Below are 27,763 nucleotides of genomic sequence, written 5' to 3' on the forward strand. Positions count from 1 at the left end.
TTGATTGAACAAAGGAGTGGATAGTTTTGTTGGGATAGAAAGTCCTTGAATAGTTAAAATTAATTGTTTATTTATATTATTTATTAAGGTAACACAATAACTTATACAGGGCCGGCCCGTCCATACGGCGAACGGAGCAGTCGCTCCAGGTGCCAAATCCTAGAGAGCACCTAAATGATAATCCTAGTCAACCTTATACGGTACTGCGCCTGATTTTCAATTGGTCACCCCAGAGTATGGTCGAGATCTTTGCGTTCCATTCTTACTTTACGCTCATAATTTGTTATAGGTATTTGCATATTATTAGGAGCAATCAGGAGAGGCGCCTTAATTGCATCTCGCTCCATTTCAAAATTTACTTCGGGCCGGCGCTGAACTTATAGTACAAACATTAAAAAAGAACTTGTAGAGCGGTGGGGTCCTGCGGCGCCTCGGCGATGAGATTTGACCAGAACGTGCCGTAGTTCTTCAATACTGTGCCGCTGTAACATTAAAAAAGTCATTTTATAGTTGTCGTAAAAGGCTATAGATGATATGCGGGCGACGGGGCGGGAAGAACTGCGCGGGTGTGAAGTCGTCCGTGCGGTGCAGAGGGAAGAACTGCGCGAGACATCGCTACCCTATCCCGGCCCGCGCGGACCATCGGGAGTGTTACGAACGAACTTGCCAAGCCATAGTTGACACTTTTTTTAAATGGTCTTAAATTGTTCAATAAGTTCAATTAGATTGAAAAAAACATATTTTTTTGAGATGTGATTACATGAAAATTTTAATTTTTAAATATTTTTTATAAATACGAGCCAAAACGCCTGTCGGCCATGATGGTCTGGATGGTATTTCAACTGTTTCAGACGTCACTTTTAACAAATCCCTTACAAACAACGGACGTCCGCGACTTTGTCCGCCCTTAGACCTCCTTAATCCGGCCCTCTTGCAAAATCCGTTCTTAGAGAATTTCTAAATGTAAACTACCTCCCTGCTAAATTTCATCTTTGTACGTCAAGTGGCTTTAGAGATTTATATTACTAGCGGGAGCCCGTGATTTCGTCCGCCGTTAGACCTCTTTAATCCAGTCCTTACAGTAGTATCGCTGTAAAAATGGAGTAACTTTTCCCGTTTTCCCAACATTTTCCTTCACTGCTCTGCTCCTAATGTTTCGTTAAAAAAAGTTTTTGTTTCTATAACGATCATACAGACAGACGAAAATTTTACTGATTGCAATTTTGGCATCAGTATCGATCACTAATCACCCCCTGATAGTTATTTTGGAAATATATTTCATGTACAGAATTGACCTCTACATGATTTATTTTATGTAGGTATAGATTTGAACGTAAGTTTCCTAGGCTATTTATATTTATCTTGAAAAGCTACTGAGGTACTAACTAATTTAAAACTGTTCTATGTTCTATATAAGAATTATTAGGTACATTACTTATTCTGTAGTAAACACCTTTCACTTCGACCCATATAAACATTGAGTAACACACGCATCTACTCGTACGTATTCTGAGATACAGATATAAATTAAACGATATTGCTTCTCGAAAATCGTGTAGTGGTCATTTAGGTGGGTACATTAGTTAGCAGTAGCGAAGTAATTTTCTAGTAGGTAACCTGTTAATGATGTGTTTTTTAGTCTGATTAACCAAGGGAGTGTTATATACGGACGTCTACGTTCTTATACATATTATTAATATGTACCTACTGTTTTCTATGATTAATCGCGCGAAGGCGCTCATTAAACATGTAGAAATGCTGTTGTAATATTTCACAAATTGTATATTTTTCACAAATCCCGCGGGAACCATGGATTTTTCCGGGATGAAAAGTAGCCAATGTTTTAATCCAGAGTAAACCTTTTTTTCCATCAGCCGAATCGGTTCAGTTGTCAAACATCCGAACAAACATCATACAAAATTTCGCGTTTATAATATTAATAGGATTTCAAGTACGTATATAAAATACATTACAATAAAGAAAATGAATGTATGTATTTTTAGAAGGTAACCCGATATCAATCGCGTTGATAGGACCCATCGCCCCTGCTACCTACTCGTACCGAGTTCAGCCACAGTAGATATATTACAAGCAGTATAATAACTCGGCCATATTTTTGAAATAAATACCTACAGCCGCGCGGCACGTAAACATGTGATAGGGCTGCCCGCCTGCAGCATTTTAATTACATTTGCCAACTTTGTGTTTCCATTTAGTTATGTGATTGTAAATATACTTTTTTTAAAATAAACAAATAAAATACTTTGTAAATTGTAGTAAAATAGGAAGTGATCAATAAAATGCGTGTTGTTTTTTGATTGGTAGATTTAAATAAGGCTGATACTAATCAATGATCTTGAAGGACCTTCATATATTTATTTTGGTGATGCCATCTATCTATTACCACCACACTAGGTGACCAAATAATAAAAAATCGGTCAAGTGCGTGTCGGGCCACGCGCAGTGTAGGGTTCCGTAGATTATGTTAGCACTTTAACCCCTTATGTAATGTACAAAAATACCGATAACGATACCCCCACACTATAGAATAGACGATAAAAAATTGACCCTGACTTGGCATGTAGGGAAGGAACTACAAAAAACAAATTGAGATTGACCGGGTTCGCTAGTAGTTTAATAAAAAAATCTGGATAGGTATATTGATATCAGCTGGCTGTTTACTTTTTTTATTCAAATACATTAAAGTATGAGCAACACAATAATGTTGTTAAATTCAAACAACTTCTTTACGTAACTTCTTTATTACCTTAAAATACAGGTATACAAAACATACATGTCATAAGATTTAAATCTATGTATTACATAATAATCAAAGAAAACAACCTAAATGAAGAAGTTAATAAATAATTATTTAATAATATTATATTAACGTTTACGTCATTTACCTATTTACACAATTTTATCATTTAAGCATTTATTTTTATATATATTTATTAAATTATGCCTTTAGAATACAAAATATTAATCAAACTTTATAAAAATAATAACTTTTTTCCTAGTCATAATTAAAAAATCCAATACACTGCGTTCGTCACCGCGGCACAGTCGCAACGGTCTTCACCCCACGATCACCCCACGTACGAGCTGCGTAGGTATAGCTCGCGTTTCGACCTTTAGTATGAAGTCCAACTACTGCTTGTAATATATCTACTGTGGTTCAGCGGTAAAATTTAGAGCAATCTCGTTATCGCATCGCCCTTTTATCTTTTTAGCCGTCAATGCAATAGCTAAGTTTACCATAATTTCTTAATAAGACATGTGAATACTTGTTTATAAGGTTACTGTCCTTGCACCAAATTTGAATTGGGCATGTAGTTTATGACAAGATGCAATATTTTAGCAGACTCAGAAGTGATTACAAAAATAAGAAACTAATTTCGAACAAAGGTTATGATACACAACACTTGTCAGGACAACTTAATTAACAAATCAAACTAAGACCCTAGAATGGCAGAGAATGATCTTGAGTGAAGTCACGCACTTGTGAACGTTGTGTGCAGGGTTAAGGATCCTTTGACTGTTAACAAACACTCCCCTTTTCCACTCAAGTCACTCTTTCCGCCTATCCCAAGTAACCCATAAAGAATTACACAACAAGAGATGTGGACGGCTCGAACGCCACGAGCACACTTAAGCCGTCTCTACCGCAAGTCGTTGCAACGCGGCGATAACAAATAGAATCATAATTTTTATAAATTACAGCGGGCCTGCCATACAAAGAGCCGTGGCAAGTAGGCAAAGATGTTATTTGGCCACGCTACTCGTTATGACTACCGCTTCCTATTTTTTTGGTTTTGGGGGCGAGGCTCGAGTCAAAGGACCAGTACGGGACGTGAGTCGCGATAATTTGCACAAGTAGAGCAGTGTATGGGTAGACAGGGCAACATTGCAGCACCGCGAGAGGCATTGTGTGTCTGTGTATAATAAGTAGGCTTAAAGAAACTTACGTAAAGTACACTCGTCCGTGTGAGTTACGCGGAGCCTTCCACGAAAGGATGGCCCTGACCTTGTCCTTGGGGTCAGCGTGAGTAATCGCCGCACACTCCGGCAGTGGACTCGTGTTCGGCGTCTCTTCCCACGAGCCCAACCACTCGTTGTTCTCGACCGAGCGCGCTTGGACGAAGAACCCTTTGAATGGTTCCGCACCTTCGATCGTCACTGAAAATATAGGTAATACGTATTTATTAAGATTATTTTTATAGTGGTTCAGTCAATCTAGTGGTCTACAAACTTTACCTATTTTGGAAAGATTTAATTGTTTATTAGGTTGCATTGAATAGGCTCTGAAACTACTGAACCGATTTGAAAAATTCTTTCTCTGCTGGGAAGCTGCCAATACCGGATTAAGATATCTTGATTTCGTAAGCAATCTACCCCTGCTCTCACCCATAGTCACACGCCTCGCGTATTTGGTATAGAAAATTAATTTATATTTATTATTAAGACGAATCTAACGATATCTTAATTAGGTAAATCCGTTCAGCGGTTTGGAAGATATGAGGTAGGTAATAAAGAATATTACAAACATACAAAATATATGCATACAAGATCGTGCAAAAACATAACCCTCCTTGCAGTCGGGTAATAAATAGGTAGGTACTTAATTTAAAAAATGTTAAAAATTTAAAAAGGGCGTATTTTAACTTTCGTGTACTCGATCGGCTCTGGTGCCCCCTTGGGCGGGATTCCCTAAGTAATTGATTAAATAGCTTAAGTAGGTATATTATGCTAATTCAGGACTGGAAGCTACCTATATCCCGTATAACGGGAACGGAAACCACGCGGATGAAACCGCGCGGCGTCTGCTAGTGTCATATAAACCGGTGGAGTTAGTGGTATGACCTTACGAGGATACACTAGATGAGCGGTAATGAGGCGGTTGCAAACTTTCGTGTGAACGAATTTCAAAACCCTGACCTGCAGACTCGCACGGTAATTACGAGCTACGCAATAAGTGTGGTACCTGTAGTATGTAGTTAGATAAAGTATACCTATTAAAGCTTGAACTATCTAATTAAAATTCCCATGTCACAGTCATTGAATGTGGCCCATGGCAGATATTACTGTGGCAATGGTTGAGATGTGGCATTTACTATCTGACCCGGTATTTTGTTTTGCCCAATTTTCTATTAAATAAAAATGAATTTCATATGAAAATCGCAGTTTATATAAAAACTAGCGGACGCCCGTGACTCCGTCCACGTGGAAATTAATGTAAACTTTCAAGCCCTATTTTACCACTTTAAGGGTTAAATTAAAAAAAAATTTAAACCACATTATAAAAAAAATATTTTTAGCTTCAGTATCGATTATATAATGCCCCCAAACAACAAACATTTTCAAATTAATTATCTTCAATGTAAAGAATGTACAAAACGTACTAGTTACAGTTTTATTATAAGTTCTAGGTTGCGCTAGTAGTACCTTGTGCCACGGTAACGTTTGGTGTTACAAATGATATAAGTAAAATCTCAAATTGTGAATTAATGTATAAAATTGTCCTCTTTTATTATGAGTATAGATATAGATACATTGCTCTAACAGGAACTTACCAAAAATGGCAAGGCAGGGAGTGGACACTAGCGGAGAAGGGGAGTGTTAGTTAATTGTCAAGTACGTCCTTAACCCTACACCAATCGGTCACAAGTACCTGGATCTGCTCGAATTTTTTCTCTCTGCCACACGATGGACCCGGCACCCGCACGGTGAATCCATGCAATGCTAAGATATTACGTTTCAAACTACAATCGTTTGAATTGACATTTTTTTTGTATAGGTACCCAATAAACAAAAAAAAATACAATAAAATCGAGCCGTTTCGGAGGAAAGTAGGAGGAGGGGGCGAGCACAAACACCGTGACACGATTTTTTTATAGATAGGTTTAATAATTTATTGGTTGATAAATTCAATCCAAATGAAAATTGAATTAAAATTTGATAAATGAAGTCTGTTAAAAAACCCAATTGCCCAATTCCACTCGCAAGATGTTGTGTACATTAGCTCATGCAAGCGACTTCGCCGTAAGTTTCTTATTTTTTACTATCTTGCCCAAAGATTCAACAGAAACAGGGCCCGTAGCCATTTGGCACGTCGATTCTCTTTCTACAAACGCTGACGCTTCGAAAACTAACAAAATGTATGGGAATGACAGATCCGATCGACAACTTACTCACGTCATCAGTCGATAGCAAATGTCATTTACATACAATTTTTGATTTTCAAAGTGTAAACGTTTGTAGACAGAGAATCGACGTGCCACATGGCTGCAGGCCCAGGTTCAGTAATAGCGGCCTTAACCAAATGATTAACAAGCTTACACACCCACAGAAACTTTAAAAATAATATAAAATATTAGGCAGTATGTTAAATTTTGATTGAAGCCGTAATAGTCCAGTGGATATGACCTCTGCCTCCAATTCCGGAGGGTGTGGGTTCGAATCCGGTCCGACACATGCAACTCCAATTTTTCAGTTGTGTGCATTTTAAGAAATTAAATATCACGTGTCTCAAACGGTGAAGGGAAAACATCGTGAGGAAACCTGCATACCAGAGAATTTTCTTAATTCTCTGCGTGTGTGAATTCTGCCAATACGCATTGGGCCAGCGGTGGTGGGCTATTGGCCTAATCCCTCTTATTCTGAGACTGATTCGAGCTGAGCAGTGAGCCGAATATGGGTTGATAATGAACGATAAATTACTATAGTAAGACAATACCTGTGATCCTAGAATTAGGTCCATAACTCGAAGACGAGGCGAGGATCCTATACGGCAGATTTGACAGCGGCTGCGTTCGGTGCTGACCATGGTTGGGTTGGTTGGCGCGATCTTTGACACAAGCGTCCACTGGCGCACCATCGGGGAACCCATCCACCACCCAACATACCACCATAACTAGGAATAACTTCGTCACCATCGCTTAACTTAGAACTTCCAAGTTTTAGTAAGTTCAAACTATTGCTAAGTTTACAGCTTCTACAGGTTTTAGTATTTAAAAGTTTATTAGTTAACGTTACTGCTCAAACTATTTATTTATTAGCTTTATGGTTTACTAAACTTGTAGTTAATTTTTGGTAATCTTCGTACAAAGATTTAGCGTAAACTGCGCGTGCGCTTGGAGTACGATCACTTTTGTAACACATAGTTTGAAAGGTTTTTAAACGTGTGTTATTTTAACCATGAATTTTAAACTAACACTTAACGTTCTTTTTAATGTATTTCACGTTGCATTTGAACATACAAGTACATCGGTGTTGTGTTGCGTAATTACTAATTAGGTACTTAATTAAAATTACGTATAACCTGCTACTTACTATAAGCAGTAAGTTTGGTACCTAGGTATAATACTAATATTATTTCTATTAAATTTTTTTTAAAAAATATATGCCATATCTTTTGAATATGACCAATATTCCCATTCTCCTCCAACTAGTCGGGAAAGATTGTATTAAGAGTGGGGCGGGGATCGAACCACCACCCCTCGGTGATGAGTCCGACCTTTTTTCCGTTGAGCTATTGGGGCTCTAACTCTAACAAACAATAGTATTTTTTTATTTTATATTTTCTCTATATTGGATCGTCACTGCGGAGTTTGACAGAGTCGCCACATTCATTACATACATCCTTGCTAGAAAATGTTACTTCATGGTCCCAATATTATTGGTACGCTTTTTGACAGTTTGTAATATTTACGTTATATAAAATTTTGTAATGGTTTTTTCCCATTTTTTTAGAATAAAAAAAAACAGACCCCACCCCTCACTTTTTTCATTTATGGACGGCATTTTGAAAAATATTATTATTATTATTTAACTAAATATCAAAGTTCGACGAACGTTCGACGTTCAAGACGAACTCAATGACACCTCATAGAATGTCAAAATCCGTCCAGCTGTTGAGCGTGCCAAAGAAATGAACATACTTAAACCAATACACACACATACACATATATATCTACATACGCTCTTTGCATTACCCTCCTTCTGAGTCGAGTAAAAATATGTAAAACCTGTATGCACAATAATATAAACTAACTTGAAATAATTTGAAAAGCGTGAATACTGTAAAGTTTATTTTTAGAAAAATAAATAAAATTTACGAATACAAATCAATTTCCATTGAGTACAAATAATCTCATAAAACTAAATAATGGCTTGCCTCTCTACGAGTATACGTGTTAGGTACAAATCATCATCATAATCAGTAATTAATCATATTATAGTTAATCATCCATAAAAACAATTTTATCATCTTCCGATCTATTTGGTGTCAGAACATCTGGATCTAATTTGACGTCATCGGTTTTCATACACTGTATAATTTCATCTAGCATATTATCATAATGTCCACAATCTAATTCCAAGTCAGTCACACATTGATGATGACAGTTTACTGATTCTATTACATTATCAATATTGTTACTTTTTGTATTTGCTACAATTTCATACTCGTTTGATTTCGGACGATTATCTTCTTTATTATCTTCTATATTTTCACAGGAAGGTGTTTCTTCAATATTGTTAGTATCTCTTGAAACTTCTTCTTGTATCACATTACATGAGACTGGCGTAGAATTATAAATACTACTTGATGATGATGATGACACTCGTCTCAACCACTCCGGGCAGGTTATAGAAATACTTGACGCATTTGTGAAACCATAGTAATCGTCTATATTAAATCTACTGGGCAGAACCTCTAGATCTTTGTCAGCGTTTGATCGTTTTAACCAGTCGTAACCTTCAGTGTTTACACAATTGTTAATTGTTTCATAAACTGGGTCTAAGAACTCCGCAAGTCTTTCTGTGTCTTGTATTGATATTATCTCTGCAACATGTAGTTTTGGTTCCATTGTTGTGTAATGGTTTTTCGTGTCATCTGTCTTTGTTGTGGTAAGTGCAGATGTGTAAGTGAATCGTCTATCTGTTTTAGGATCTACGCTTATGCGAGGATAGTATTTAGAGCCTTTGAAGCGAGTTGTGATAGTATTTTCTGCTTTTTTGTATGTAGCTTTCATTAATGCATGCACCTGAAATAGAAAATAACATTAAAGTAATAATTTAAGTAAATTTTTATTCGGTTTCTACACGACATCGTACCGGGACGCTAAATCGCTTGGCGGTAGGGTAGGGTGGTAACTAGCCACGGCCAAAGCCTCCCACCAGCCAGACCTGGACCAATTAAGAAAACCTCAATCGGCCCAACCAGGGATCAAATCCACGATTTCCGTTTTGTAAATCAATTTGGCCATGAAATTGGCGTCAAAGTATTCATATTTGTATTTAGTAAAATTTGTAGCTATAATTCGTCTTAAATTGATGGAGTTCTGCAAGGCTGTACTATAGAACCATTATTTTAGAATAGTTATGTAAGTGAATACCTCCTTATTAACATAGCAGTACAGTAATGCGACGATAAAGCCCTGCAAGCCTTCGACGGTGTAGGCGACTATGTAGTAAAACTGTTCAACATCGCAGTTAGTAGTGTACGGCCGGAACACTGTGAATAGAAACTGGACTCCGAATATAGGCATCAGGAACAGCGTGGCCTTTACTGTGCTTCTGCAAATAAAAAAAAAACACAAAATTAGATTAAGAGACTATAGATTAGGTACTTCAGATGAGTAATACTTCCGAATTCTCAGACTTCAGTACCTACTTAATGTACCTTTCGAGTATTTTTGTGTTTAATGGTGTGTTGTTGTTTGTAATTACCGGAAAGTGCAGTATTAGACCATGTGGACTAAAGACGCTGGATACAGCGGGATCATGATTGTTGTATTTGGAACTACCTTTAAAAAGCCTGTCCGACGAGCTCCATCCGCTGATGTGATCATGATGATGATACTTACAGTTGAGTAGCGTTTTCGTTGTTCCTTATCTTAGTGAACAGGATTCTCAGTACGTCGATGTAGAGTACGAGATTGATCGCAAGAATGAGCAAGCGAGGCGCGTCGATGATCCATTGCACGTTGTCCATGGTGTACACCAGCCAGCAGGAGTGGTCGTTGAACAGGCTCATGACTACCGACCAGGCGATAACTGGCAGCACTGCATAAACTGTTGGGATGATAATACATTTTACCTATGAACAAAAGTCTTTCTTATAAATAAGCATTTGGCAGTCAGCTACACCACAACTATTGGCTGAAATCGTATCTTAATTCGTAATTCTATAAATCAATGAAGCTGCAATATAAAACGTACTATAGTTTTAATGGTCGACTTTGTTTACCGAAAGACGCAAAGTTTTCCTGATTTCATACGTCGTATTGACCACTTTTACGGAGGTGTCAGAACTGATATTATGCCTGCAAATGGGGATGATGGCTAGATTTGAATATATTGATTTTTATGATACATTCGGGTAAATAAGGTCAATGTTAACTAATTTATACATAAAAAGCAAAGATTGACTGGATATTTGCAAAATAAATAAGATTATAAAATTTCAAAATCTATTAAAAATCTTTTATCGTAATTAGATGAAAATTCATACAGTTTTAGCTTCTTTACATTAAATGTGACTTTTTTAATATATATGAACTATAAACATAAACGCACAATTAACAAAGATATTAGTAGTTTTCTTTCAGCGCACATACAAATCTAACGATCATTATTACGTACGACGTCATTAGTTCGTGCCATTTTGTATGGGGCGTTTTTCAGGGATCCGCAGCAGCGCCGCAAATCTGACCTTTTAAATCCCTGTAGCTCCGAAAGTAATGATCACAGATACCCTGTTCCTTTTACAAAATTGCTTTACTATTAGCATACTCTTAATTTATATACAATTTAAAAAACTGTCATCATCCCTATTGTAGGCTTCATAACCATTTCGGTCCATCGGGATGAATTCCCCTCTTAGCTGGCGTACACGTATCGCAAGAATGTCCGTAATGAATTATATTTTATTGTACCTTTGCCATCTAGCTGTCATTTTACAAAAGCTCTCCTAGTCTCTAGTAAAATCCCATTATAGAGCTTACCGCATATAGGCAATCAGAAATATAAACATTTGTATCTTATACCCGATTCTCTGAAATATTTTGATTATATTATATGATGACACATTAGGAATCCATGTAATGACTGGAATGGCGACCCCGCACTAGAACAAGCGCTGTATTGGTCGACCCCCTACCAGGTAGATTGACGACATCAAACGAGTCGCAGGGATTCGCTGAATGCAGACGTTCAAGATCGTGGTGTTTGGAAGACCCTACAAAAGGCCTAAGTACCTATTTCCTGCAGCGGACGTCCATCGGCTGATATGATGATGATAATGACTATTCTTCCAAATTCCAAATCTTACTAATTCGCTGAAACATTATAACCCTGAAAGCTTACTAACATACTCCGACGCAGTACAGTATCTTCATGTTCAGCTTCTGTTTGAACACGGTCACAATCAGCCTGTGGAGATAGATTCCCTCCAGCAGCATGCAAACGAACACAGCATTGCCCGCGAGTCTCTCAGCGAAGCTCAACACTCGGCATGCGACGCCATTTTGTGACATGATCGTTTCCCCTGCGTTAGTCAACTCGTCGATATAGATCTGTCAATATTAATTGGAAATGCTGATTTTGTTGTGGGCTTTTGTCAAGATAGGTTTAAACTAAACGATCAAAGAGGTAAAAGAGGAAATAAGGAACATTTTTTCTTGTTATTTTAATGTAAATGAAAACTACAAAAGAACGGTCTAAGCAAACGTTCATAGTGGCGATTATATCAAGCGAGCATTCTTAGAATATTCCATAGAAGCATGGCGAAAACACAGAATAGCGAAAGAATGGGATATATCTCTTTTACACTAGAAAACCTCAGTGAGTGGGGATGGGGATAGAATGAGATAGTTTCGCCCGTTGAATGTAAATGCGCCTTTAAACTAATGGGGCGTTTAGTTTTAAGTTTACTAAAATAATAACAAATATATTATTTACCATTCAAAATTAAATACAACTCTGAATAAATCAAAACGGAATTTTTGAATTTGAAATTGGTTTAAATATTGAATATTAGCTATATAGTCTTTTAAGAGCCGTGATAATAAAGATAACATGTTGTAAGATCACACAATGATCCATGGATCCAAGAATTAAGCATTATTTAAATAACTTACCTCATTTCTGCTGATTATAACAATGATGTTTCGTACAACAATAGCGATGAGAAGGTTCCTGTGAAGGGCGACCCTTGTGACTCGCAGCCTTTTGTAGCAAATGAAAATGCATATAGCGGGGAAACTGGTGGCCACTGAGAAAGCTAAAATGCCGATGTAATAATTATATCGTCGTAAGAGGCGAGGAGTGATGCTGCAAGTGGTATAGTCGGTTTGTAATTCCCACGCGCCATGGGAATGGCATTCCTTGTGACTGAAATCTGGGAAACAAATAATTTTTATTACTAAGTAGTCAAGACTTTAAAAGTGTCTCGTTTGTTCAATCAATTGGACGAAAGAAACCGTTTTTAATAGTATTGGTAAGGTTTAAAACGTTACGTAATTTTGTTTGTGATACATTAATTACAATAAGAATAGTGTTGAACTTTTCAGTTATGTGCATTATAGGAAATTAAATATCACGTGTCTCAAACGGTGAACGAAAAACATCATGAGGAAACTTGCATAACCGAGAATTTTCTTAATTCTCTACGTGTGTGAAGTCTGCCAATCCGCATTGGGCGAGTGCGCATTCTGAGTTAGTGTTAAGAGAATGTAGTCGGAGAAAATGTTTTCGGCTATATAATGGCTTAGTTCTATATTAGAACGGTTGTCCAGGGCAGTTCTGGTGGGATCTTACCTGGTTTGGCTGGGTGGGAAGAATAACTTGAGCGAACAAGGGGAGTAAGAAATAGTTTTAAAACATGTCCTTAACCCTACATCCATCGGTCACAAGTCCGGCACTTCGCTCATGGTTATTCTCTACCACTCAAAGGATTATTGGTAACATTCTTGGTGTGAATTGTTAGACCCGTTGGGTTTCAATAAATTGTGTTTTGCCTTTAAAACCTCTTCTGATATCAACCGAGAGTAGGTCTTTTATTGTAACAAAAATAGTGAAACTTACGATGACAAGTAGGTCCAGAATTGGAATAAGCGAACTCTGGGCACACTGCGCGGGCAACGGTGACATTTTGTGCCGGGTGCCAGCACGTCCACCCATCGAACGTCGGCGGACATTGGTTATTGTCTTCTGGGGAAAACATTTATTAAATAAGTTTCATCTCCCTCGAAATCTTTCCTTATCCAACCAAGAAGAAGAATGTGGGCCAATTAAGAAAATCTCAATCGGCCCAGCCGGGGATCGAACCCAGTACCTTTAGTATATCCGCCGCGGGTAGCACTGCGCCACGGAGGCCGTCAAAATATTTGAAAAATCATGTCCATTTACTGAAACGAAAAGTATATTTATTTGTATGTATCCTTATTTATGTAGGAATATATGTAATTGTTGGTAGGTATGTATGTATATTCGTATGTGTTCATATACATGTATATATATATATACAAATATATTGATTTTGATTTAATATATTATTATCTAAGAAAGAAAGAAAGAAAGAAAGAAAGAAAATTATTTTATTTGGACACACACACACATAATACACAAAAGACAACAAATACCTAAAACAAAAGACAGAAATTTTAAAAATATAGTAAACTAATAATTTAAAGATATTAAACTAATGATTAAATTAAATCCAAAAAAAAAAAAAATGATGTGTGTGGTACCAAAATGGTCTCCACTCAGCATGTGCTACGCTAGTGATGGATGCACCAGCGCAGCGCTGGTCTTCCGTGGAGCCATGTGGTGACGCGGGCGGAAACAACAAGAAGAAGTGTTACTAATTGATAATTAATAATAAGAACATAAGAACATAGAATCTTCCAAAGTGACCAACGGAAAGTGTACAGGAACTGGGAACGATCCAGTGCCTGTGTGACAGATGGGGAACCTCCGACTTCTGATGCTATGTCAGATTTCTGGCGTAGCATCTGGTCGGCCCCCGTAGGCCACACTGAAGGCGATTGGATGAGTACTGTCAAGGAAGAGTGTGCAATGGTGGAACAAATGATTCCGATATCCATTACTACAGAAAATGTAAGTTGTGCAATTCGTCCGGCGTCAAACTGGAAATGCCCAGGACCGGACGGATTGCACAACTTCTGGTTAAAATGGTTTCGTAGCGCCCATTCTATCTTGGCAGTGCAATTTCAAAATGCCATTGACACTGGATCGCTACCGGCATTTTTAACAACTGGTGTCACGTTCCTGCTACACAAATCCGGAAGTACCACAGACCCCAAAAACTACCGACCGATAACATGCTTACCCACCATCTATAAGCTCCTTACATCCATTCTGTCATCAAAATTAACGATGCATATAAATGCAAATAATATTTTGGCCCCAACACAGAATGGATGTAAGGCCCGGTCTCGTGGTACAAAGGAACTTCTCCTCATAGACACTGCTATTTGCCAACAGGTTCGGCGAAACAGAAAAAATCTCACGGCTGCTTGGATAGACTACAAGAAGGCCTATGATTCGGTGCCTCATTCATGGCTCATGGAGGTCATGCGGTTGTACAAGGTCGATACAACACTATGCTCTTTTCTTGAGTCATGTATGAGACAGTGGATGACAGTTCTTCGTCATCCAGGCGCTTCTGAGTGTTCTGAATCGAATGAACTGATAGGGATTAGGCGAGGTATTTTCCAGGGCGATAGTTTGAGCCCTTTATGGTTTTGTCTAGCCCTTAATCCTCTCAGTACTTTACTGCGGGATTCAGGGCTAGGCTTTCGCCTTCGCAGGGGTGGTGAGCTCATATCCCACTTGCTTTACATGGATGACCTCAAGCTGTATGCATCAAAGCGTACAGACCTAGTGTCATTGCTGAAGATTACTCAAACCTTTAGCAATGACATAAGGATGGAATTTGGTGTAGACAAGTGTGCGGTCATCAATGTAGAGCGAGGAAGGATAGTGAGCTCCGAGAATATAGTTATTTCAGAAACTATCATTCTCAGATCACTCCTTGAAGGCGAGACCTATAAATACCTTGGAATGACAGAAGCACTTGGTATTGAGACAGGGAATATGAAACAGGTAGTGAGGGAACGCTTCTTTGGCCGCCTGAAAAAAGTCCTAAAAAGTCTTTTATCAGGCGGTAACAAGGTGCGTGCCTTCAATAGCTGGGTCATGCCCTTACTCATATACACTTTTGGCATTCTAAAGTGGACTCAAACCGAACTGGATTCCCTGGACTGTAAAGTCCGCAAACTGCTGACGTCATACCGGATGCATCACCCCCGTTCATCTGTAATGAGATTGTACATCCCACGCAAGTGTGGAGGACGTGGCTTCTTAAACGCCAAGAACCTCCATAATCGTGAGGTGTGCAATCTCAGAGATCATTTTCTCAAGATGAATGTGAGTATGTTTCAGGATGTCGTTGCAGTGGATAAGGGACTTACCCCGCTATCCCTAGGCAAAGAGAACTGGCGCAAGCCTATAGTAATTAGTAACTCAGATCGTGTGGCAATATGGAAGAGCAAGGAGTTGCATGGACGATTCTACAAGGCCCTTACTGGGCCGGATGTAGATCAAATAACATCTGTATCTTGGTTGCAATTCGGTGACCTCTTTGGGGAAACCGAGGGTTTTGTCTGTGCAATTATGGACGAAGTTATAAAGACGAGAAACTACCGGAAACACATTATGAAAGATGGCACTCTAGACATCTGTCGAGCGTGTCATCGTCCTGGGGAGTCCCTCAGGCATATTGTGTCCGGGTGTTCTCACCTTGCTAACGGCGAATACTTGCACAGACATAATCAAGTAGCCAAGATAATCCACCAACAGCTTGCTCTTCAATATGACCTTATCGATTTTGAGATGCCTTACTATAGGTACGACCCAGCGTCAGTTCTTGAAAATAGCAGTGCATTGCTCTACTGGGACCGAACGATTATCACTGACAGGTATATTGTAGCCAATAGACCTGATATAGTGCTAGTCGATCGGTCAGTGCGTCGTGCAATAATTGTTGATATTACAGTTCCACATGACGATAATCTGGTTAAAGCCGAAAAGGAAAAAGTATCAAAATACTTGGACCTTGCTCACGAGATTACCGCCATGTGGAATGTTGAGTCAACTATTATTGTTCCGATAGTTGTTTCAGTCAATGGTCTTATAGCGAAAAGCTTCGACCAACACCTTAAGAAGCTTTCGCTTAACTGTTGGATCAAGAGTCGGATACAAAAGGCAGTGATTCTTGAGACGGCGCGTATTGTGAGGAGGTTCCTCACTCTGGAGCCCTGACCACCGGTTGCTTGGGCACTCAAATGTCCCGCAGCGGGAGGGTGAATTTTTTTTATAAATTTTTAATAATGTTTTGTTTTTTATACTTATATTGTTAAAAATTTAAAAAAAAAGAAGTAATAAATAAATGAGAGAGAAATATAAGAACATAATAAATAATTATATATATATATACCTTTATAATAATATTTATATATATATAGTGTGTTAAATAAATTATTAGTAGTTGTCAGTGAGAAATATAATATAGAGTAGAAATAAATAAAATTAAATTATTGGGTCCTCAAAACCTTCCCGGAGACTATTTAATATTAATTAATTTTTAAACAGGGTAGGTGAGGAGCCTGGGATTGGAGACTGTCTTTAGCCTGGGACTTGTTTTGATTTGACTGTTTTGAGCCTGGGATTGGATCTAAGTGTAATGTATCTTCTACTTTTCTTTTTATGTGTACACCCGTCATTATGCATTATTTGCATTATTCCTTGTATTTATTTTCTCTTTTTTTTCGATTGATTGTCTGGAAGAGATCGCTCATTAGCGATAAGGCCGCCAATTGTACATTAGTTTTTAAGTTAATTTCTTGCCTGTTATTATTATTTTTGGTGTACAATAAAGTATATTTCATTCATTCATTCATAAAGTTATACGTTTTCAAGTTCTACTTCTCAAACTACCTGGTACAGAGTTGTCCCAATTCGTAAAGTGACTGCAGCAATCGACGGCTCCATAGAAACACCTCTCCCACCGTCCGTGTATAGACGGCACTAGCGCCTTCCGTACAGCCCGGGCTACTTCCTGGAGGCTTGGGTCGAAGGGAAAACAAGCGCATGTGCCATCTTCTCTCATCTGTAAGTGACAATGTGATAAAGCACCGTGACAAGTGACGGCCTCCGTGGCGCAGTGGTATGCGCAGTGGATTTACGAGACGGAGGTCCTGGGCTCGATCCCCGACTGGGCCGATTGAGGTTTTCTTAAATTACCACCTTACCGGCAAAGACGTACTGCCAAGCGATTTGAAAGAAAGAAAGAAAGAAAATTATTTTATTTGGACACACACACACATAATACACAAAAGACAACAAATACCTAAAACAAAAGACAGAAATTTTAAAAATATAGTAAACTAATAATTTAAAGATATTAAACTAATGATTAAATTAAATCCAAAAAAAAAAATGATGTGTGTGGTACCAAAATGGTCTCCACTCAGCATGTGCTACGCTAGTGATGGATGCACCAGCGCAGCGCTGGTCTTCCGTGGAACCATGTGGTGACGCGGGCGGAAACAACAAGAAGAAGTGTTACTAATTGATAATTAATAATAAGAACATAATAAATAATTATATATATATATACCTTTATAATTATATTTATATATATATAGAGTAGAAATAAATAAAATTAAATTTAGCGTTCCGAAACCGAAAGGGGTGTGGATTTTCATCCTACTACTAACAAGTTAGCCTGTTTCCATCTTAGGTTGCATCATCACTTACCATCGGGTGAGATTGTAGTCAAGAGTTAACTTGTAGAAAATAAAAACAAAAAAAAAGCATCTATTAAGTAGCTTTATGTTCTGTACTTATTAACATTTATCTTCTCTGGGGCAGTTTTTTCGTCCCTCTTATGAAATTCTTCAAGTCTATATACCGTTTTTTTTTTTAAATTTAACACTTACTTGAGTTCACTTCGTGTGTGTGTGTGTAACGTGTCTTTAAATCATGAGGTTCTGGATACATACTAGCCTAAATGAAATACTGATATTTTCTTTTTTCTAAGAAATTTTCAGCAAAAATTCTCTACTTGAAGCTGGAGTCAACAGGACCATGCCTGCAGTGGGCTATTAAAACAGGCTGTTATAGCTTGGCAAGTTCGTTCGTAACACTCCCGATGGTCAACGCGGGCCGGGGGGCGTTATAGCGATGAATGAAAAACCCACGACTGATGCACCTCACTTCCCCGGACGCACTATTTCCCCCCGTCACCCGCATATCATGGGAGTGTCATCAACACACTTGCCAAGCCATAAAGATGGTGATGGAACCAATGGAACTGAGATAAATACAATTAATTACTCACAACTTCCAAGCATGGTGCGAACAGGTTCCCATACACACACCCCGTGTTCAGGTTGATAGTGTTCCTGCCAGCCACGAACAGGAAGTCGGGAGTGAAGAGCAGACAGCCTCGACCCGCCACCCAGCGGTACACCTGCTCGTGGTACCAGATGTTGCGGTAGTTGCAGCTCTTTGTACTCTCTACGGGAATCATGTTGGGTGGCTCCTGGGAAATCAATTATATTCATGGTGAATATCTTTGGTCTAGTGGATAACTTTTGGATCATGGAAGCTAAAGTGGCAATGGGCAGACCACATAGTTCGCGGAGTCGATGAACGTTGGGGTCCCGAGTTGCTGGAATGGCGACCCATAACCATAGGTATTTTTTTTTTATTCTTTACAAGTTAGTTATGGTAAGTGATGATGCAGTCTAAGATGGAATCGGGCTAACTTGTTAGGAGGAGGATGAAAATCCACACCCCTTTCGGTTTCTACACGGCATCGTACCGGAACGCTAAATCGCTTGGCGGTACGTCTTTGCCGGTAGGGTGGTAACTAGCCACGGCCGAAGCCTCCCACCAGCCAGACCTGGGCAAATTAAGAAAATCTCAATCTGCCCAGCCAGGGATCGAACCCAGGACCTCCGTCTTGTAAATCTACCGCGCGTACCACTACGCCACGGAGGCCGTCAAACTTTGTCAGGTCAAAAGTTTACACCAAACACTACCCCAAATCAACAACTCGAACTCCATGATCCTTCATCATCCTTAACAGGCAATTGATGCTGCTACTGGACGCTGGATGTAGACCTTTAGGCCCCTTTTGCATCGGGGGTCATAAATACTATGGGCCAAGAAGTACCGTGATATAGATGATGATGTTCTTGATGACCCAGTGGATATGACCATTGCCTCCGATCCCGGAGGGATCCGGTTCCGGATCCGGAGGTTCGAATCCGGTCCGGGGCATGCACCTCCAACTTTTCAGTTGTGTGCATTTTGAAAAATTAATTATAACAGATTTAACAGAGATTTGTTTTAAATCTTTTCGTGTGTGAAGTCTACCAATCCGCATTGGGCCAGCGTGGTGGACTATTGGCCTAACCCTCTCATTCTGAGAGGAGAGTCAAGCTCGGCAATGAGTGGAATATGGGTTGATAACGAATACTTAGATGATGATGATGATACCGGAAATATTAAGCTCACCTCACAAAAATAAATGCTAGGTCGCTCGCACTCCAGCTGGTTGTTGGAGTGCACGGCCAGGCGAGGAGTGCGCTGGTGCCACACGCTCGACTGCATCTTCTCCGAGGTGAGGCCATCGATGTAGTGACTCTCCACCACCTTGCACAGATAACATAAGAAGAAAAAGAAGAAGAAGAAGAAGAAATACTTTATTGCACACAGAAATACAAAAAAATAATAATAATCACTTTAAAGTATAAAACTATCCCTATATGTATCTATGCTCAGGTAAATCCTTAAAAGTACCTACGCAACGGATTTTGATGCTTTTTTTTAATACATAGAGTGATTGAAGAAAAAGGTTTATATGTATAATAACATCAATGGTTCCCATTGGATTTGTGGAAAGCTGAAATCCACGCGGACGTGATCGCGGGCGTCCGCTATATTAAACTAAAAATTGAATGAATTAATGAAATATACTTTATTGTACACCAAAAAGAATAATAACAAGCAAGAAATTTATTGTACAATTGGCGGCCTAATCGCTAATTAGCGATCTCTTCCAGACAACCAATCGAAAAAGGGAAAATAAATACAAGGAATAATTATTTTTTTGAAGGAATTGCATTGCCAAGGCCGCCTTATTGCTATGAGGAATCTCTACCAGGTAATCTGACGAGAGGACTTGCGAAGAAAGAGCGGGAAGGTAGAAGATGTGCAGAAGAAATATTGTCAGTAATTATTTCTCAGTAGTTTTCGTGGAAAAATAAACAAAGTGTACTCGTATCGGTCGTTCATGGAGTTCTACTCCCGCAACCGCTTATTTCCACTTTTTGAAGTGCGATTAATAGTTTCTGAGATATTTCGATTGCCCAACCTACCCCGTCTGCTCAACTGTGTGAAGTCGTTCGCCTGATCATTGTCAACCCATATTCGGCTCACTGCTGAGCTCGATTCTCCTCTCAGAATGAGAGGGGTTAGACCAAATAGTACTCCACGCTGGCCTAATGCGGATTGGCAAACTTCACACATGTAGAGAATTAAGAAAATCATATATATATATATATATGTATGTATATAGGTATGCAGGTTTCCTTAGGATGTTTTTCCTTCACCGTTTGAAATGATATATGTATAATTTCTTAAAATCCACATACTGAAAAGTTGTAGGTGTCTTGGAGCAGAGGTCATATCCATTAGGCTATCACGGCTCATACATACATTAATACATGTATAATGTATTCGTTTAGATAATATTAAGTAGGTAGTAGTGTACATTAAAAAAACAAAATAAGCTGCTAAACATCTCATCATCATCGTCATTCATCAACAAGAAGATTAGAACCTATTGTTTTTTTTTTTGTTTCGTTGTATGTCGTATTGTGAGATATTGCTCTATTAATCGACGCAGGCGCTTCTTAAGAACATTGTTCTTCGAAGACAATTTTAGAAATAAGACGTGAAAGAAAAAAGAAAAGATGTGAAAAATCGTTCAGGGTATATAAAATTTTATATTTGTGGAAGTATCAATAGCCCCACTGTAAAGGATGGGGATTGGATTTTACACCGAGCGCCTGCGTAGCTAGACATTCCTCATTTTAGGAAGGCTGATACTTTTCCGACCTGTGTTCCTACTATAGATAAGTACGGTAACCAATTATGGAGTATGGATTGTGACGTCCTTGGAAGGTAGCAAGTTTAAATGCATATAAACTATTATATTTTCCTCTGTATAATATGAGAAATCACGTCCACAATCACCAGTCACCAAGCTTTCCCGTAACGCTTCGAAAAATATCTTCTTTTTCAAGGGTTACCTCGAAGCTAAGGAATTATTCTATATGATCATCATATCTGTCGAAGGACGTCCACTGCGGACATAGGCCTTTTGTAGGAACTTCCAAACTTCACGATACTGAGCCACCTGCATCCAGCAAATCTCTGCGACACGCTTGATGTCGTCAGTCCACCTGGTGGGGTGTCGACCAACACTTCGCTTTCTAGTGCGGGGTCGCCAATTAAGCACTTTGGAACCCCAACGTCCATTCTTATAATATCCCGGAGAAAATATCTAAAAATACGTTTCCAACTTGGACTCAAATATTAGATTACTTCTCGACTCACGTCCTCGAGTCTTTCTAACAACACTGCCACTGTAGTTCATCATCATCATCATCATCATCATCATCATCTTCATTATATATTAATATATAATAATTAATATATAATGAAGATATAATGAAGAAACTACACCCTCCGAATCGTAGGCAGAGTTACTGGGCTATCACGTCCGTTCACTGCAGTTACGCCACTAAATATTGGTTTACAACAAGTTGCTTACCTGAGCATCACAAACTGTCCTTAAGCACAACACAAAGTTCAATAACTTAATCACTCTCCACATCATTTAAATTACACACACACAAATATCATAGCGACAAAATCAAAATTAATTCGCGCAATCTAAATAATATATCTGATCGAAGCAAGAGGACGTTCGGATATATTGGAGATACAAGGGAAATGTCTGTCTGCAAACATTCCTGAGTGAGATGAAACAACAATCCTCGTTGTTTGTTGATTGTTAGCAACTAAGATTGCCACTACAGCTGATATTGTTCTAAACAAATGTTTACAAATTCAACGCAGTGGATACCTACTGAGGAATGTGTTATCGGTAAGTAATCACCAAATTATATCTACAGTGATTCGTCCATTCAATTGTCTTATCGGTACTCTATCAAGAAATCAAAATGTTTTCTTGGTTTTATTGACAATTATATTATGCAGATAGCTATAGTGGATTTACCTACTGCAGGTTGATCTATTAAGTATAATTTATAAATAAGTTGGGGTTGAAATAATATGAATTCTTTTGATGTAACCGACGCCTTGAATTGAATGAATCTTTAGAGAATTTTATATTTTTATACGTATAGGTCAAAGAGTTTATACCACTGCATCATCATCAGCATCATTATTAACCCATATTTAACTCACTGCTGAGCTCGAGTCTCGTTTCAGAATGAGAGGGGTTAGGCCAATAGTACATCTCGCTGGCCCAATGCGGATTAGACTTCACACACGCAGAAAATTACGAAAATTCTCTGGTATGCAGGTTTGCTCACGATGTTTTTCCTTTGCCGTTTGAGACACGTGATATTTAATTTCTTAAAATGCACACAACTGAAAAGTTGGAAGTGCATGCTCCAGACCGGATTCAAATCCACACCCTCGTAGTAGCTCGTAGGATGTTTCTAACTTTTGGACGCCCGCTTACATATTTTTGCATTAATGATTTTAAACTTATTTCGTGGTTGTTCATTATGAATGTTATTTAAACGGATACATATCCCAGTCGGCAGTCCCGTGGTGACCACGATCCATGCAACTGGATCGAAATATCGACATTGAAAATTTCGTCTTTTTATCGTGGTATGTACCCGTTTAAATAACATTCTTAATTTTGCATTTATACGTAAGGGGCCCCTGTAGTCCCAATTCGTGGCGCTTAGACTATTTTGTGAAAGACATATTATTATGCAATATCCGGCTCGGTAATATAGGTCTACCTACAAGTATGTCGCTTCTTTCATAGTTTCCTTAAGACGTTACAATGTACGAATACAAAAGCGTTGAATTGATAACCACAAATGATAACCTCACTTTTTTGAATTGAAAATGGGAAGGAAATACAATTGTATTCTTTTTCAGTACAATGATCTGCTTATCTCGTAAATACGCATTACATTGTTAGCGCTATTCCTATTCATTCACTAGCGGACGTCCGTGACTTTGTTCGCGTGAAATTCAGTTTTTCACAGATCCCACGGGAACTATGGATTATATAAACTAATATTGTACTTAAAGAGGAAAGATTTGATTGTTTGTTTGTTTGCATTGAATAGGCTCCGAAACTACTGAACTGATTTGTCTGTTGAAATTTCTTTCTTTGTTGGGAAGCTACACTATTCCCGGATGCTATAGGCGATACTTTTTATCTACGTATTCCCATGGGAACGGGTGCTATGCGGGTGAAACCGCGTGGCATCTGCTAGTTCCGAAATAAGAGCACAATATTTTGCTGCTTTATAGCCTACTCTATCTTCCATTTCCAAAACCAGTTCAGTCGCTCTAGAGATTAGCTGGGACGAAGAGACACACAGGCACAAAAAAAAAATAAACAGTTTGATATAGTGTACCTAACTTTTTTCTCGAAAATTTAACATATCAAGCACTTGAGATAAGATTGCCATCCGTGTGTATATGACTGTTATGTACTATCCCATAATGTTAATAGGGTAAGTTGACTCATATCAAATTTAATATTAATTTCGTATAACAATGGAAATGGAATAACAGTCCGACAGAATCAAATCCGGCCTACAAATCACACCCCGTCCAGATGTTCCCCGGATGCCCTATAACTAGGACAAAACCGGGTAATCCCGGTTACCCGGGACTGTTATTCCATTTACTATACGAAATTAATATTAAATTTGATATGAGTCAACTTACCCTAATAACATTATGGGATAGTACATAACAGTCGCATACACACAGTTTGCTGATGATGTTAGCTATAATGATCTAATGAGCTTGGAGACACGTGTCAGATGATAAAAGCTAACCTCCTTATTGATCCGACATATCACGTTTTTCATTATCACACTACAATAAACATGCTGAATTCTAAGTTAGTAATTAATTCTCCAATAAGTTGAGCTGAGCATGACATCAACCCATATTCGGCTCACTGCTGAGCTCGAGTCTCCTCTCAGAATGAGAGGGGTTAGGCCTAACCCCTCTCATTCTGAGAGGAGACTCGAGCTCAGCAGTGAGCGAGGAAAATGCTCCCTTAAAATAAACATGACAGTGGTTTGAACTTTTGAACTCACTCTTAACCAGGGAAAAAAAGTGATTGTAGATTACCTATATTTCACTAATTTTGCATTCACACGTAAGGGGCCGCTGTAGTCCGGGGGCCCCGTATCATTGATACAGCTACCGCCCCTGATGCAAAAAACGTAATTTTCACGCGGACTCAAATCGCGGGCGTCTGCTAGTAGGTAGGTATTATATATTCGTAAGTGCGTATGTTATTTTCAAAACGATTTCAGAAGTTCATAATAATAATATTGTTATCAATGAATGTTCTGGCTTTTACGATAGCAAATAGAAATATAATAATAATATTAAACACAGATGAAATAATAACAATAATATGTTTTATTTATACCTACACGTAATGTTTGTCACAAATTCTGATGTAACAATCGACCCGCAAAAAATAAGCTCATAGTTTACCTACTTACTAAAAATAGAGATAGATCAGTATGCGAGATCTCTTACTGAAGTAGGATGTATCTATTTCTGTATACGAGTTTATAGACATATCTACTGAGTACCTACATACATTCATCTACTATATAAAAATAGGTCGGGTTTTCCTTCCTGACGCTATAACTCCAGAACGCACAAACCGATTTCCACGGTTTTGCATTCGTTGGAAAGGTCTCGGGCTCCATGAGGTTTTTAGCAAATAAAGTTCAGGAAAAGGTAGGTAGGGTAGTATAGGTAGGGTAGGGGTACAGTTGGGTAGGGGTAGTTGAAAGTTTACATCGAGTTTCACGCGGACGAAGTCGCGGGCGTCCACTAGTACATAATAAAATTCATATGTAATAAATAATTCATATGTAAATAGATTAGATTAGAACATTAGATTTTTTTTTATTCTTTACAAGTTAGCCCTTGACTACAATCTCACCTGATGGTAAGTGATGATGCAGGTCTAAGATGGAAGCGGGCTAACTTGCCAGGAGGCGGATGAAAATCCACACTCCTTTCGGTTTCTATACGACATCGTACCGGAACGCTAAATCACTTGGTGGTAGGGTGGTTTATTTGTATGTAGATAATGAATAGCCTCCGAAACTACTGAACCGATTTGTAAAATTCTTTTACTGTTGGGAATTATTTTGAAAATATAATATAGCGTTTAGCACTAAGGGGTAGTGTCTCTAAGTGCTATAGGCCATATTATATTTTCAAAAAAATTAAGGATCCTTCCTGAAACCCCAATATTGTAACCCAAGCTGTTATAACTTACCTAATATATTGTTTACATTAGGTGCGTTGCAAAAACTATTGATATTAGAATAAAATAATGTACTACAACTTTGCAGAACACAAGTTATTACAAAAAGAGTCGCCACAGCATATGCCTATTATAGTCATGACATAATAAGCGTTCTTTAATTTAAAAAAAATACCAAGATATAAAGAAAAGGCTCTTTATTTGTATCTTAGTATTAAATTACTTCAGATTCAAAGCTGCTTCAATAACTTTATTTAACTTTTTAATTGATTCAATTCAGACATTCCATTCGAATGATAGGTACCAAAAGTTTAGAAATGTAAATATTAGAAAAAAGTTGACAACTTAGCAACTTAAGAACGGCTGAACCGATTTGGCTGAATATTGGTGAGAAGATAGCTTTGAACCAGGAGACAGACGTAGTATACTTAGGGTAGGAGTAAGGGTTGAGTTGAGGTAGGGTAGGGGTAGATTATTATTATCGTAAATCACAGCAATCGTTCAAGAGTGAAACGAAGAGTCACCCGCACCATCCTACATGAAACAAATTTTAGTAAACTATAAACAACCCTTAATAATAATCCCTTAATAATAATCCATAAATATCTGCCTGGCATCTTTGTAGGTAATCTAAAACCTACATCAAGACGTTTTCTATATTTCGTGATAATTCCGTATCTTGGACTTGTATCAATGAAGTTTTTAGTCTTGATCTTTATCACCATGGGGTCAACTAATCATTGGATTTTCCAATGATTCCAAAATACTATGATATACATCGCAGTTTCTCAAATATGTATTTGTCTTTTTACTAACTAATTAGGTATTTCAGATTGCCCAAGGTCTATAAAAATGTTATTTTGCCAATGTCACGTTTTGATATCAACAGAAAAAATTTAATGCGATCCGATAAGATGGATGTTTAATTTTTTTAACAATATTTACCGATGATTTGCAATAACTTCTTCATTTACTGTAAATTAATGAAGCTTTATTGTTTTTTAAAGATATAAGTCGTGTCACATAATAATAGGATTTAATAAAAAAAATGGAAACGTAATCTTTGACTGCGTACTCATCTGATGATAAATGACGATGCATCGTCATATGGCAGGCGTCCACAGATCCGCATCGTAAGTATCAGACGCATCGCATGAAAAGGATTTTTAATTTTACGGTAGTTATAATCCTTTCAATATGTTCGTACGTTGCGGATTAGTGGACACACTTGTATGACTTTCTATACAATAAAAATAATACTAAAGACCCAGGATTCGAACCCTGGACCTCGCAATCCAAAACTACATAGCCTAACCACTGGACCAATAAGGTCACAGAGATATTTATAGCTTAGTTATTAATTTTAAAAAATATTATTGGTGATTGATTGGGGTACCTCTATAGGTACAGTAATTTTATTACTGTACCTATGAAGGTACAATTTATGGATTATTCATAAACTATCTATATCCACATTAATAAAAGTTATTTCTTTATATCCAAGCTTGTTCCACATTAATTCACTCTCTTTTTACATGAAACCTACTAAAATATACCTACTTACGTAGAAAAGTGATTTGTTATTTAAAAATATGATAGTCAGCTAGTGTGACGCTCGATAGCTTTTGACAAGGTCAAGTGATAATAGGGTCTTCGAGTCATTCATTATCTCAATATTTAAAATTCTGGACAGGCATATATGCAATTGTTTTTATAACAATATCGCGCGACTATGATTACTTTATATGTATATAATACGTAACATAATAATGTATAGGTACCAAAATATCTAGTCGTCCGCGTTTTCATGGTATGTTCCACAGTGGCGTAAATACAGTCGTATCAATGATAAGGGGCCTCCGGACTACAGGGGCCCCTTACGTGTGAAAGCAAAAATTAAAAATCAAGGCATTTTCATTGTTTATAAAATTATTCGCATACTCGACAAACATTGCGATACCAATTTTAATTTGTAGTGAAAAAGTTGGGGGTAAATCAAAAAATAAAGAAATTTTTCAGAAATTGCCCTGTATCATATTGATACAGGGCCCCTCCAAGGCACGCTACGCC

At 38.0% G+C, this 27,763-nt stretch overlaps 2 protein-coding genes across 2 annotated transcripts; both read right to left on the reverse strand.

Annotated features, from left to right (window-relative positions):
- Nucleotides 1-50: 50 nt before the first annotated feature.
- LOC112056326 (putative defense protein 3) lies at nt 51-7,184 on the reverse strand. The gene is made up of 3 exons (XM_052884547.1): nt 6,737-7,184; nt 3,969-4,179; nt 51-482 (listed from the first exon to the last, which is right to left on the reverse strand). The coding sequence occupies exons 1-3, from the start codon at nt 6,933-6,935 to the stop codon at nt 392-394; spliced, it is 501 nt and encodes a 166-aa protein (XP_052740507.1). The 5' UTR covers nt 6,936-7,184; the 3' UTR covers nt 51-391.
- Nucleotides 7,185-8,064: 880 nt separating this feature from the next.
- Nucleotides 8,065-22,192, reverse strand: LOC112055202 (uncharacterized). Its single transcript, XM_052884543.1, has 10 exons — nt 21,938-22,192; nt 19,615-19,752; nt 18,431-18,634; nt 17,026-17,197; nt 13,090-13,215; nt 12,144-12,403; nt 11,375-11,579; nt 9,870-10,077; nt 9,399-9,579; nt 8,065-9,047 (listed from the first exon to the last, which is right to left on the reverse strand). The coding sequence occupies exons 1-10, from the start codon at nt 22,001-22,003 to the stop codon at nt 8,241-8,243; spliced, it is 2,367 nt and encodes a 788-aa protein (XP_052740503.1). The 5' UTR covers nt 22,004-22,192; the 3' UTR covers nt 8,065-8,240.
- Nucleotides 22,193-27,763: the final 5,571 nt, after the last annotated feature.

The sequence above is a fragment of the Bicyclus anynana genome, chromosome 12 (assembly GCF_947172395.1).
Source record: "Bicyclus anynana chromosome 12, ilBicAnyn1.1, whole genome shotgun sequence".
In the NCBI taxonomy this organism is placed as follows: Eukaryota; Metazoa; Arthropoda; class Insecta; order Lepidoptera; family Nymphalidae; genus Bicyclus; species Bicyclus anynana.